Here is a 15241-nt window from a genome sequence, read left to right as displayed (position 1 = left end):
GGTAGACCCATTGTGTCAGCATGCTCTTGCCCCACTGAACTTTTTCCTCCTACCTTGACTCCATCCTTACTATTCTGGTTCACTGCTGAAAATGTGTTGCTGGAAAAACGCAGCAGGTCAGGCAGCATCCAAGGAGCAGGAGAAGGGCTCATGCCTGAAATGTCTATTCTCCTGCTCCTTGGATGCTGTCTGACCTGCGTTTTTCCAGCAACATATTTTCAGCTCTGATCTCCAGCATCTTCAGTCCCCACTTTCTCCTCTGGTTCACTCTCTCCCAACGTACATCTGGGATTCCTCTGCTGCCCTGCGACATACTGACTGCTTTCAATTCGCCGGCCCTAATCCCCTTCTATTCACCATGGATGTGTAATCTCTTTACACCTCCATCCCACACCAAGACGGCTTGAAAGCTCTTCACCTCTTTCTCAAAAAGTTGCCCGAACAATCTCCCATCCACCACCACTCTCCTCCACCTGGCTGAACTTGTTCTCTCTCTCTCTCAACAACTTCTCCTTCAACTCGTCCCATTTTCTCCAAATCAAAGGTGTAGCAATGGGTATCTGCATGGGTCCTAGCTATGCCTGCCTTTTCATGGGGTATGTGGAACATTTCTTGTTCCAGGCCTAGCCGGGTCCCCTCCCACAACTGCCTTATTGGTACATCGATGACTATTTCAGTGTGGCTTCATGTTCTCATCCTGACCTGGAAAAATTCATAAACTTCGCTTCGCTTCCAGTTTCTATCCCTCCATCACCTTCACCTGGTCCATTTCCGACACTTGTCTTCCTTTCCTTGACCTTTCTGTCTCCATTTCTGGCAATAGTCTATCCACTAATATCCATTACAAGCTCACTGACTCCCACAGCTATCTGGACTACAGCTCTTCTCACTCACCCCTCCTCCGCCCCCCCCCGCCCCCCCCATGTCCTGTAAGGAATCTATCCCTTTCTGTCAGCTCCTTCGCCTCCGCCGCATTTGTTCTGATGAGGCCACTTTCCAAAGTGGTGCTCTTAATATGTTCTCCTTCTCCAAGCGTGGCTTCCCACCTACTGCTGACAGGGCGCTCAACAGCATGCGCTCCATCTCCCGTGCCACGGCCCTTCCCCCCCCCCCCCCGAACAAGGATAGGGTCTCACCTTTCACCCCACCAGCCTTCACTTGCAAAGAATAATCCTCTGCCATTTTCGCCAACTCCCTACATGACACCATCACTAAACACCTCTTCCCTTCCCTCCCCCGTCTGCATTCCGCAAAGTTCGTTCCCTCCGGGACAACATAGTCCACTCCTCCATCACACCTAACACCTCTCCCATCACACATGGCACCTTCCCATGCAATTGCAGAAGGTGCAAAACCTGCCCCTTTACCTCTTCCATGCTCACCATCCAAGGCCCCAGACACTAATTTCAGATTAAGCAGCATTTCACTTGTACCTCTTTTTCAATATGGTAGCAACGAATGCAATAGACCAATGTGGTCTCCTCTACATCAGAGACAAAACGCCGACTGGGTGATCGCTTTGCTGAGCCCCTTCGGTCTGTACGCAATCAGGTCCTGGACCTTCCCGTGGCTTGCCACTTCAACACAATCCTGCTCCCATGCCCACATGTCTGTCCTTGGCCTGCTGCAATGTTCCAGTGAAGCTCAACGCAAACTGGAGGAACAGCATCTCACCTCCCGACTAGGCACATTACAGTCTGCCGGTTTCAATAATTTCAAATGATTATCCCATCTTGATCCTTCTGTTTTCATTCTGCTCTGTAATTTTATTTTATTTTATTTATTTTTTATTTTATTTTATCTTTTTTATATATTTTTTCACTATTCTGTACCTCTTCTATCTTTCTCTCGCTCCCCACTCTCGTATCACCCTTTTTCCCCTCCTCTTCCCCCTTTTCAGCCCTGTTTTCCATTTTGTCTCTGCTTCACCCATCCCCCACGTATTTTGTCACCTAGCACCGGCTTCAGCCTTGGTCATTCATAGCTCCTAATCTCCCTATAATCTCTCTATGCACTGTGTCATTATCACCTCTGTATTGCTACCTTTGCTTCTGGAGCCATGACTCACTTTCTCTCAGCCTGGTATAAATACCTCCCTATCTCTCCCTTTTTTTAGCTTTGACAGAGGGTCAGTTAGACTCAACGTCAGCTCTTTTCTCTCCTTACCTGCTGAGATTTTCCAGCATTTCTCTTTTGACAGCAAATACACATGCCACTTTGAGTCGGAAAGGATCTCTAGTTCCAACTTGGAAAGGTGGAGTTTGAAAACTGAATGGAAAATGCTGCCTTTAATATAAATTTTTTTATTTTCTTGTAAGATGCAAGGAATTTTTTTTTTGTTCTGTTGTTTGTAGTGATAAATTTGTCAATTGATACTGAATGCTTTCACTCAGGGCAACTCCTTTCAATGACGTTGCTTCCCCTAAATCATTCCGTGAACTACTGATGCAAGAAAAATCAACAGAAAGAGCAAGTGACTCCCTGTCTTCCGGCTCATTGGATAATAAATCTAAACAACAAGAACAACTGAGCAACAAACATGAACAACCTACCAGGTAATGAATTATAAAACCTGTTTTTTTTTTATTTTTAAAGCCAGTGTAACAAGAAAATAAATACTTTGGTCAGCATGTAAATCCGCTAATAACCATAGTACATTTTCTTCTGCAGAGCTTCTAGTTTCATAAAAATAAAGTAGTACTGTAACTGTACTACTGACCTTTTTGGCATTCTGCTCCAATGTTCCTGACTATGCCTACCGTAGCACTTAAAAGTATTCACTTGATACAAAGTTTAGCCATCTGCTATTTTAATATTTCAAACAGTGCCTTGATTTTGTTTTTATGCAAAAAAAAGCAACATTTTTAAAATAATTGTTTTATCCCTCTGCTTACCCACAGTTAACGTAAGCAGAATTTGTTTTCTGTACCCATTCAAAACATACAGCTGGATTATTTGATGGTAAAACAATCTCGTTATTATTTGGAGTTGTGTTGAAGTGACAGAGATGCTTTCCCTCTTTTTGATCATTAGTTATAATGAGGAGATGTTCATTCTGTTTTAAAGGAAAACTCATGTGACTGGCTTTCCAGTGAGAACGAATTTTAAGCCTTGTCTCAAACTTGCATTAAGTTGCTTATGTGCCATCATCCATATGACATTCTATAGTTTAGCTTTGAAACCCATCAGTTAACTCTTTACTCTTCATAGGATACTATTTTTGAGTAAATATTTAAGTTCAGCTAGTTGATATCAACTCAAATTATTTAATTAATATTTTGTACATTTTTTTCCTGCTGTCAGTTACGAATGTTGACTGAGAAAACTTTAAATTTTTGATAGATTTCAGGTCTGTGTTTAAACAGTACCTTGAGAGAAGAGAGTTAGAATGTTACTGAGAAGAGAAACCAGTTACTGAAGCTTTTGGTCTTGTGTTAGTCAGGATAAATACAAGAATGCCAAATTTTGCGTAATCGCAATAATTTATATTACAGGAGATTACATTTTTATATAAAGGGTGGCATAGTGGTTAGCACTGCTGCCTCACAGCGCCAGAGACCCGGGTTCAATTCCTGCCTCAGGTGACTCTCTGTGGAGTTTACACATTCTCCCTGTGTCTGCATGGGTTTCCTCTGGGTGCTCCAGTTTCCTCCCACAATCCAAAAATGTGCAGGTTAGGTGAATTGGCCATTCTAAATTGCCTGTAGTGTTAGGTGAAGGGGTAAATGTAGGAATATGGGTCAGGGTGGTATACGCTTCGGCGGGTTGGTGGGGACTTGTTGGGCCGAATGGTCTGTTTCCACACTGTAAGTAATCTAATCTAAAAAAGAAAATGATGTAAGTTGTCAAAGATGTTTGGAGAAAATGCTAGGGAATTAATAGGATTCTCAAGCACCTGGCTAATGCTAACAAAGGCACAAGGCTTGAACATACTGCTTTTATTTGCAGGGAATGTTTCCTGCATGTGAATGTGTTGCTGCTCCTAACAGATTTAAATGAGGAGCATTGAATTGGGCTAACTATCTTGGATTGGTGGTTATTGGGGGTGGAGGAGGGGAGTGACATCTCTTTTTGCTTTGCCTGCACATCTCTAACTTCCTCTCATTTCTTGTTTATTTGTACAAGCTGTAACAGTTTCTCACTATCCAGCCTGCTCATGCTTTTGAAAGTTTCTAACAAATCTCCTTTCAGCCACCTTGTCTCAGGAAAACAGCTACTACGTCTTCAATATGTCTTCATAACGGAGGTTTCTTATTCCTGGATCAGTTTTTGTAAATCACTTCTGCACTCTCCAATCTAATCCCGCCTTTCCTATAAAGCTCGTGCGCAGTACTCCAGCTGAGGTCTAACAAATGTCTTATACAAATTCAGCATCACCTTTTTACTCTTGGAGTCTGCCCCTATTAAATCTGAGGACACGGCTTGCTTTATTAATTGTTCTCTGTACTTGTCCTGTTATCTTCAATAATCTGTGCACACGATGCAGCCAGATCATTTTGCTCCTGTACCCTTTTTAGAATGGTACCCCATATTTTATACTGCCTTTCAATGTTGTTCCAACCAATGTGCATTACCTCACACTTCTCTGCATTTGAACCTCATTTTCCCCCACCGATTTATCCATTCCACCAACTTGTCAGTGTCCTTTTTTAAGTTCAAACTGAAAAAACTGCGGATACTGTGAATCAAACAACAGAAATTATTAGAAAAGTTCAGTGTGTCTGGCAGCATCTGTGAAGAGAAATCTGAGTTAACGTTTTGGGTTGTGACCCTTCCTCAGAGCTGGAACTTCCTTTTTTGAAATCCACTTCTTCACAGTTTACAATTCTTCAGAAGTTTACATTATCTACAAATTTGGGTGTTGTTGCCTGCACACCGAGATCCAGATCATTTAATATATGTCAGGAAAAACAAGGGTCCTGATTCTCCATTACAAACCTACCTCCGGCCCAAAAATATCTGTTGACCATTACTCTGTTCTTTATCAGTTAGCAAAGCAGATACAAAATTGACTACTTTCTGTTGGATACAATGACCTACAACTTTCCTCAAATCTATTGTTTGGAACTGACTTCTGAAAATCCATGTTTACCACATCCAACAGAGTTGCCCCTCCTTGAGCTTTTCTGTTAACTGTTCAAAAATCTTCAAGCTAATTAAACACAATTTTTCCCATTTTGAAATCCAGACTGACGCACTCCAGTCAACTCCATGCTTTTCCATGTGACCATTATTCTAAATAAACGTTTGTTTCTGGAACCTTCCCCACCACCAAAGTGACTGACTGACTGACTGGGCTGTACCTGTTAGAATTATCCTTTGAAGTCTTTCTTGAACAAAGCTGTAATGTTGTAATTCACTAGTCTTCTCGCATCTGCCTTGATTCCAAAGAAGGTGAACAATTCTGGCCTGTGACTTTGCGATTTCTGCCCTCATTTCCTCAAGTCCTTGGATGCATCTCATTCAGACCTGATGTCTTTTCAAGTTTAAGTACCAACAATCCATCCAAGACTACTCCTGATTAACTTTGAACACTTCGAGTGGCAATGATACCTCCTGTCACCATGGACTGGGCAGTATTATCCTCTTCTGAAGACAGATGCAAAATAACACCTCAACAGTGCCCTCCTACACCCCAAATATAAATCCCTCGTTTGGTTTCTAATTGACCCCACTCCTCCTAACTGCTGTGTTGCTATTTATATACCTGTCGAAAACTTTGCCATTCCCCTTGTAAGTTGGTTATTATGTACCTTGTCAGAGTGAAGATACATTACAGAAAGGTTAGTTTAATTTATTTTCCTTTTTCCTTCTTTATCAAATATTTCAGCACTTTGTGTTTTTAAATAAGCTGATTCATAGTTTTAATTCAAACTTCATAACCAATTGAGAATAATGTTATAGTTCTACCTGTTACTAACATGGATTATATATTTTTTGTTGCTTTGTGCAAGTAAATGTAAAATGGCTGCTGTAGCCATTCAAATTGTATTGCAGATTATTAAACTACTGCACAATTTAGTGGTTGTTTAAAATTTCATTAGCTGCAAATTATATAGTTTAGTATGGTTGAATATAAATAGTAATTTGCTGACTTGGCAGAAGTCTCATCACTGCGTGATTTAAGGTGCTAAAGTTCCACTGAAACTGAAGATAAAGTGAATTTTTTCAAATTGGGGCACGTTTTGATTGTGAATAGGGAATAGGACCCATCAATTCAAAATTACTGCAGAGAATGACTGGATAAATGGGGTAATTGAAACAGTGTATTCCTGCCATGATCTTATTTTAAAGTGTTATACTTGGTGTAACTCCAAAATGGAAAATGGGATACAAAAGGGATGTATTGTTAAGCAAAGTGGGATTTCAACCAGCAGGAATAGAAGCACAAAAACAACTGAACATCTACCATTTAGCGAGCTTAGTTGATGGCAATGATTAAAGCCGTAAGGCATATTGAATTAGAAAATCACACAATTACTAAGGTCTCTTAGCAAATCCTGAGGCTGTCAAATCTGAGCCTTTGTTTCACAGCCCCATCCGTTCTTGCCTTAAGTAATGTTCATCTATCACTACCCACAGTTTTGAATCACCTATATTGGAGCATAGAATTACTGCATGGTATGGTCAGAATTGAGGCCACTGTTTATTTTTTTAAAATCAGACAAATATTTGTGTCTTCCTTTTCAATGTGGCAGATTGTGGGTGGCACGGTGGCACAGTGGTTAGCACTGCTGCCTCACAGCGCCTGAGACCCGGGTTCATTTCCCGACTCAGGCGACTGACTGTGTGGAGTTTGCACATTCTCTCCGTGTCTGCGTGGGTTTCCTCCGGGTGTTCCGGTTTCCTCCCACAGTCCAAAGATGTGCGGGTCAGGTGGATTGGCCATGCTAAATTGCCCGTAGTGTTAGGTAAGGGGTAAATGTAGGTGGGTTGCGCTTCGGCGGGTCGGTGTGGACTTGTTGGGCTGAAGGGCCTGTTTCCACACTGTGTAAGTAATCTAATCTAATTGGGCACAACAGTTTATCTTGTATTTTGTAGCAAAGGCCATGTGATCCCTATGCTGTAGGTCTTTCTGCTCTAACTTTTGAACTGCCTTTGTCAGCAGAATTGTTGCCAGCAGAAACAGCAGTTGGAATTAGTGTTACCAATATCAATTCAATATAGCTCACTTTTAGTGTTGATGTGGCGTAACCACATCAGTGGCAAGAAATATTTCTACAAGATGTTATTTTTGTCTTGGTCATGACCAATGTACACTAGATATTTTGTAATACAGGCCAAGCGGTTTGTTTAGGCCTTTAATTTTTTTTTTGTACAACCCGTGTTCTGAACTTAGGCATAAAAGTTTGGATTGTGTGACTTAAATTTGATTTTGGTAATGCACCCCTGTTTTCTGAAGAGTTTTTGCATTATTGCAGAACTGACCGCTTTAGGTGATTTTGTGTTTGTGGTTATAATGTTTTATAGAAAATACAGTATGAAAGATGAATGTATTTACTGGATAGGTTTCTCATAGTTTTGAATTTTCTCAGACTATTAAAGTTTTGCTTTTCGTGTGGTTTGCTTACTTAATATGGCTTTGCAACATGTCATTACAGAATTGTTAGAGTACAGAAGGAGGCCATTTGGTCCATTGTAACTATGCCAGCTCTTCAAATAAGCAGCTCTCTTTTTGGTGCCATTCTGTTGCCTTCTGTCCATAATTCTGTACATGCTTCCATTTCAAGTAGCTATCTCACTACTTGAGAAATTAAAGAATGTATGATTGACATTCCATGCCTTGTTTTGAGACCAGTCATTTTGATCGGATGTACTGAGAGCGAATAATCCTTCTGCAAGCCAAAAAAAAAATGTTTTTAGGATTAAGTATCACTTTGTGTTGTGGGCATGTTAAATATGAATATATGCATTTTGTTTCCTCTTACCAGACCCATATTTTTGTGACTTCCCACAAATTTTAGAATTTTATTCTTCTGCAGGTTACTAGTCGGTCTATTGTCCAAACGTCAGGCTAATCATAATTCAATCTTTAAAAATCCTAGAACAGGCATCCGGAATTGCAAGCCACATGGTCATCAAAACATGGAGAGTAGGAACAGGATTAAGCCATTTGACCCTTTTTGAGCTAGCTTCGAACCTTCGATGCATTCGTGATTCATCATTCTATGGAGTACCCTGCTCCCATTTTCGCCCATTTCTTTGTTCTCTTTAGAGCTAAGAACTAGATCTAGCTCTTCCTTAAGCATTTTTTTTTTGCCTCAATTGCTTTGTGGCAGAAAATTCCACAGATTCACCACTCTGGGTGAAGAAATTTCTTCTTAGTCCTAGAATTAGCTTACCCCATGTCCTTAGACTGTGACTGCTAGTTCAGGACTCCTTGGTCTTTGGAACAGCCATTTCACATTTAGTTTAGTTCTGTTAGAACTTCATCGGTTTCTATGATATACCACCTCATACCTCTAAACTCCAGTGAATATAGCGCTAACTGATCCAGTCTGTCGTCATATGTTAGTCCTGCCATCTCCAGGAATCAGTTTGGTGAACATTCATTGCATTGAATCCTTAGCCGGAGCATCATCTCTCAGATATGGAGAGCAAAGCTACACACACACAACTCCCAGGTGTGGTCTCATCCAGGCTCCTTACAATTGCAGCAAGAAATCCTGCTCCTGCTTTCAAATCCTCTCTGTATGAAGGCCAACATACCATCTGCTGCTTTCATTGCCTGCTTTTCAGTGACTGGTGTACAAGAGGACCCAGGTCTCATTGCATTGCCTCTCTTTTCAATCGGTGGCCATTTAGATAATCTGCCTTCCTGTAGAGAAACCTCACGTTTTATCCACATAATATTTAATTTACCATGCATTCGCCCAGACACCACCTGCCCAATTGACACGGAAGCATTCCTCCCCACAACCCCCCCGCCGCCCCCATCGAACATCCAGCTTTGTATTGTTTTCAGTCTTAGATTAATGATTCAGGTGAGGAAACTAAATGTCATACCTCTATGTTGTGAATAGCTGGGATTTGCAAACTATATGAATAAGAAGGGTTTGGAGGAATATGGGCCGGATGCTGGCAGGTAGGACTAGATTGAGATGGGATATGTGGTCGACATGGAAGGATTGGATTGAAGGGTCTGTTTCCATGTTGTACATCTCTATGACTAATCCATTCAGTTTCCCTCTTGTCATTTGCTGCCACTCCAAAGATTATTTGTTTATTCCTATTCTGTGGTGGTTCTGTCTAAATCCAGTCCCATGCATAATAACTTTACATGCTAATCTTATGAAATGACTTCTGAAAGGCCAATAAACCACATCAACTGGACCCCCTCCCCTTAAACTCTACTAGTTACATCCTCAAAATTTGAATAGATTTGTCAAGCATGATTTTCCAATGTGAAATCCACGCAGTCTCTGTTCAATCCAGTTGCTGCTTTCTAAGTGCTGTGCTGTTGCATCTTTTATAATGAATTGCATTTTCTCAACTACCAATGTCAGATTACCAGATCTGGAATTCTGAAGCCAGATGCTGCCAGATCTGCTGAACTTTTCCAGCAATTACTGTTTTTGTTTTTGAATTACAATATCCACAGTTCTTTGGGTTTCTGATGGATTTATAATTCTCTTTTTTTGCTCCACTTTCTTTTTTAAATCATGGGGTAATGTTAACTGCCCACCAATCCATAGAACTGTCTCAGAACCTATAGATTCTTGGAAGATGACCACCAATGCAGCTACTGTTTCTCTGATCATGTCCTTAAGTAATCTGGGCTCAGGCTGTCTAGTCTGGTAGATGTCAGACTTTAATCTCAGCAATTTCACCAACATCATTTTCTTACTAATACTGACTTCAGTTTCTTCAGTTCTTGCCTCTCTGTTGATCCTGCATTCCCCAAGATTTTTGGAGATGTTATTTGAGTTCTCCTTTGTGAAGGTAAATCCAAAATATGTGTAATTCGTCTGCCATCTTTGCTCCCCAGTATAATTTCCCCTGTTTCTGATAGTAAGGAACCTATATTTGTCTTCACTAATTTTTTTTCTCTTTATTCTACCTATAGAAGCTTTTACCAGTCAGTTTCTCTATTCCCCGCAAGTCATCTCTCAGCCTATTTTCACTGTCTTAATTAATTCCTTTGTCCTTTACTAAAATTGAAACTGCTCCCAATCCTCAGGTTTGCTGTTCTTTTAGGCCAGTTTGTGTGCTGCCTCTTTGAAACTAATACTACCCCTAATTTCCCTTGCTAGTGATGGCTGGGCCACCCTCCCCGTGTTAGTTATGTATCAGGCAGGAATGAACGCACAGGCTACAGTCCCTCCAAGTACTCGTCAAATATATGCCATTACCTATCCACTGACATCCCTTTTAAAGTAATGTTCCCTAATTTATCATAGCAAGTTTGTACCTCATGCCATACTGGTTTTCACTTTTTTTTTAGTTTCAAGCCTTATCACTCTTCTTTTTAATGAAGAATTTTGTCGTATTATGATCTCACTTCCTCCAAGGGGCCTCGCTCAGCTAGATTGTCAACTTCTGTGAATCAATTAATTACTTGTAGCTCTTCTGCAGTAAACCAAATTTTAATGTACAGCCATTTTTATAATACTAGCAACATTAAAAACAGGGCGACAGAAAATTAATTAATTCCAAGGTTTCCAGCTACTAATGAAGTCAACACAAAGTAGCTGATTCCGAGAGGGTATATTAATTGCTTTCACTGTTAACTACAAATCTTTCTTTCATTCCCAACAGTCCTTGGTTAATGACAGTTGCTGGAAGCCCACCGGCAATACCTCCAATCACATTTGCTGCAATAGTGGAGGAGGAGCGTAAGCAAGAAGCTGCACTTGTGAAGAGCAGAGAGAAACCATTGGCTTTGATTCAGGTAACACTAGTTGTAAACTATTCAGTGAACTGTTTGAGTTTTTTTTCCCTGGAGAATTAACTTCATTTAGGGACTTACAAAGTCGTGATGCTTCAGATTCAGGAAAAACAATTTCGCAGGTAACCGCCACATTAACTTGATTTTAGTTAGTGTTCCTCATTAACGTGCACCGTTGTCTAACTTGGTGCAAGGATTAGATTTGTCTAAATTTACATTTTGAGGCAAAGGCTATGTTGAAACTTAGATTAGTACAGCACAAAAAGAGACTTTTCAACCCACTGATCCTGTGCAATCAGAGTTATCCAGATTTATGCAATAGTTGAGGGTAGAACAATACTACTTATCCCTTGTGTCTGTCAGGTTTAAACCGTGGTCATTCACCAGTCCTGCTGTACTGCGCTCTCCCTATAGCCTGGCTTTCTTTGTATTCCCAGATGCATATATATCCTGTTCGGAAGCCACAATTGAATGTGTCTGTGCCATTGACAATGTATTCCAAATCTAACCTTTTCTACATTTTACAAAGGTCTTCCTTATGCCACCTTTTGTGAATCACTGATAATTTGGTTCTTCACCCTTCTGTCAGTGAGAAATGCTTATACTTTTTTGCCCTGTATGTATCTGGTCCATTCCTCATCCTTCCATAATTCTCAGCAGGAACATACTGTGCCTTTAAATTGTCATAGATCAAAAGTACTTTTTAATGCTTGTATTTTCAAGTTAAATGTAGCCAAAAAAGAAACCAGATTGACCACTAATAAAATATTCGAGTAAAAAGTGAGGTCTGCAGATGCTGGAGATCAGAGCTGAAAATGTGTTGCTGGTTAAAGCACAGCAGGTCAGGCAGCATCCAAGGAACAGGAAATTCGACGTTTCGGGCCAGAGCCCTTCTTCAGGAATGGGTCTAGAGTCAGATGTAAACTAGATTGGGGGATAGCAGTTTCCTTGTCTAAAGGACATTAGTAAATCTGATGATTTTTGGAGAAAACCATCATCAAGTCTTGTGGTTATCTTAATTTCAGAATTATTATCCAATTCAAATTCCACCCTTTGCTGTTTCCTGGGTCTCTAGTTTAGTAGTCTCATGGTAGTACCATTAGACCGTCGTTTTACACCTAATTCCGTGAACCACTGGAGTAACACACATTTTAGTGAAGAATGTAGAAAAGATAGTTGTTCCCATTTGTTTTTCTCTATCTGAGTTTAAAAACAAATTTGTAATATAATTTCTTAACTTCAAAATGAAATAATTTTTGTCTTCTATTTTCAGATTGAGGAATGTGCTATCCAGGAATTACTAATCCACTATCAAGCCAGTAACAATCCTGAGGAGTTTATTATAATCGATCGATCACCACAAGGGCCCATAGCAACCCCAATATGGAGTAAACACTGATTGTTTTAGCTCAACAGTCAACAATAACGATGTTTTGAAATTAAGTTGGTCAGGGTTTACTCTGAAAAGGCTGAACTTTCAAGATCAGAGGAACAAATAATTGGTCCTTTTTCTAGATCTACTATTGTTTGAGTGTGCTGTTAACAACATAGATTTATCTAGAATACATATCATTTTCACTGGCACACTAAATTTGGATTTTATATATATTAATTCCCTATCAGATATTGACTTTGTTTTCTCTCCGTACATGTACTTTCAAAGTATTGTATACTGCAGTTGCAACAATGCTAAATTGGTAGTAGAGAATTCTTCCAAGAAAAATGAACAGATGTTTGGGGAGCAGAAGCTGAAGTCCTGATTGGGGTCAGTTAGAAAATTATAGGTATTATTAAAATCACAATTACTTCAACTAGCAACTACATTTTTTTTGAAGTACCAGGGAGAGGAGTATTTATCTGTTACGCTTTAGACTTGTGATTTTTTTTTTGTTTTGTGCAAGTTGCAACACATTGCATGGATTAAATAGATAGAGAACAAATTAGTTTAATTCACAAATTTTGCGGGGTTGTCACAAGATGATGTGATGATCAGAACCTTGTTCACAGAGGAAAAGAAATCAACCATCTTGATATTTAAAATGCAAGCAGTGGTGGTGGCTTTAGAAGCAAGTTGACGATTGTCTTAAGTGGAGTCTCATTAAAGGCACACTGGAAGAAATGTCATTTAATGGTCTTACAATGACACTATTGTTGACTCATTTTTAAACTCTTCATCTACTGAGGGTTAGCAGTGTTTGCTGATTTTGGAGTACTGCAGTTCATGACCCAGATGAAATATTAACTTAAACTGTCATTCGTAGACTTGTAGTAATGTCAAAAATAACGAGGAAGATTCAATTTATTATCCAGAAGCATGTAATCTCCATAAAATCAGTACTTTCTTTATACAGCTAAACCAAGGCTAATGGCTACACCAGGTTGTTCTTTCCCTCTGTTATTTCTAAAATACATTTAGTTTAAACTCCAATCAGTGGCCACTAGCACCAAAGTTGTCACCTTCATTTTTGGTCTGGCTCCAGGTAAATTCGTAGTCTCGCCTGTGGACAAATCTTAGGTGGTAGACCTTAACATGACCAGCATGGTTGCTGTTTATACTTTGCAGTGGTGAAAACAGTGTGTGTAAGTTCGGAATGAAAGTCCCCTCTTGAACAATTGTGATACTGCAAGTAGTGGTCGCTTTGCTTTTTTTAAAAAAAAACTTAACAGGCTTGGATTGCAATTGGATCCATCCCTGCTAACTATCATAAGTTGAGATATTGTTTCAGTGCAGCTCAAATGTTTGTTGGTTTTGTTGTGCTAAAATAAACTTCTGAGGAGAAAACTGTTCCAAAATAATTCTGTGCATGAATCAGAGAGAAACCTCTTAAGCATTCTTTTATTGCTAGTGCACAGTTAAAGGTTTGAACTTGTACTGTGTCACTAGTCGATTTAAACATAATGCAAACTGCTAGATTTTTATTTTAGGTGTAGTGCCTAGCTTGCTATGTACGTTATTTGAAACTGCATGATATTTGTGCATTTGCTTGAAAGGCCTTATTGTAGCTGTGTGATTGGGCAGTGTTGGTCGTGCATGATTTGTATGCATTTGCACAACTGAGTGTGGAACTGTTGACTTTTCTGTACCCTTGCAAAGCTGGTGACTGATTTTGGGCCGAGCAAGTAAAAGGTCTGTTACTTCTAATGGATAACTTGGCAAGTTAAATATAATAATTTGAAAGCAGTGTCACCATGTAAAAGATAAATTGGGGAAATGAGCAAACAAAAGTAATACTTAAGATGCAGTGTACATGATCCTTCGTTGTTTAAAAGAAAATATTTTCATGTTCATGGAGTTTAGCCATGACTGGTAGCAAGCTGGAAAAAATGAAAGCAATAAATGTGTATTTGACATGAATGTGTGATATTTTATTTCACTACAATATTGTATAAACCCTCCTTCATCTGCTTTATTAACAGATGTAATTGAACAGGAAAACTCATTCAGTTTCAATATTTCAATGAAGTCTATCATCAACAGGAAATAAGCATTTAAATGCTATTACTTTACAAGATTTTCACCATATTGATCAGATGATTTTTCTGCTAATACTGACCCTACTGAGGAATGAACTTTTTATGAAAAAAAGACTTAGAACTACATTAATCTTTTTGCAGAAGTGCAGTGGAATTTCTACAAATATTTACATTAAAAATTTATCTCAAGTTCTTTATTTTAGCATGTCTTCATATTTTCAGTCTTGTACAACACTCTTGATTTCTACCTTTTTAAATATTCAGCCAGACTTTGCCAGGATCGTCCCTGTGCATTCTAAATATTTTTGGTAGCTTACAACAGTTCTACAGATGACCTATGGATTAAGTTACAGTAGTTATTTTTACGTCATTTACAAAGCAACAGTAAATCAAAAACTCTCATTGCCTGCGAAGTGAAGTTATTCAGAGGCGTGTGGAAGTCACTTATTCATTTTTACTGCGAACAAAGTTGCTCTTCCTCCATCCTTAACAAGCCATTGATGCAACCAAGGCTTAATAAAAAGTGATTCCTCAAAGTTTTAGGAGAGGAATGATAAAGCACTGAAAATAAATGCAGATGAATTTAATTTGTTACTGGATGTGGGGCTGCTAGCGAAGTTTTTTTTTGCCTTTGTCCAACATAGTCCTGACAACTTGCTACACCATTTACTATCATTTAGTGCTTTCAGTTATGGTGCTAAAACGGTATTGTCACTTGATGAATAATCCAGAACCCAGGTTAATGTTCTGGGGACATGAAATAATTCAATAACCTGGAATAACTTGGCCTAATGCTGACCAAGTAACCACTATCAATTGTCATGAAGAAACCTTTCATTCACAAATACACTTTAAGGTAGGAAATCTGCTAGCCTTACT

The 15241-nt window shown here is 39.3% G+C and overlaps 1 protein-coding gene across 1 annotated transcript in view; it reads left to right on the top strand.

Moving 5' to 3' along the window:
- The window catches only part of ibtk (inhibitor of Bruton agammaglobulinemia tyrosine kinase), a 115034-nt gene extending 100801 nt beyond the window's left edge, over positions 1-14233 (top strand). The window contains exons 26-28 of the mRNA XM_060849741.1: positions 2394-2555; positions 10759-10891; positions 12162-14233. Coding sequence (XP_060705724.1) covers positions 2394-2555; positions 10759-10891; positions 12162-12287 — 421 coding nt within the window. The 3' untranslated portion in view covers positions 12288-14233. The remainder of the gene's footprint in view (positions 1-2393; positions 2556-10758; positions 10892-12161) is intronic.
- Positions 14234-15241: the final 1008 nt, after the last annotated feature.

This window comes from Hemiscyllium ocellatum, chromosome 3, assembly GCF_020745735.1.
Source record: "Hemiscyllium ocellatum isolate sHemOce1 chromosome 3, sHemOce1.pat.X.cur, whole genome shotgun sequence".
NCBI lineage: Eukaryota > Metazoa > Chordata > Chondrichthyes > Orectolobiformes > Hemiscylliidae > Hemiscyllium > Hemiscyllium ocellatum.
Note: the sequence above shows the minus strand (reverse complement) of the source record. Positions and strands in the feature narration are given on the sequence as shown.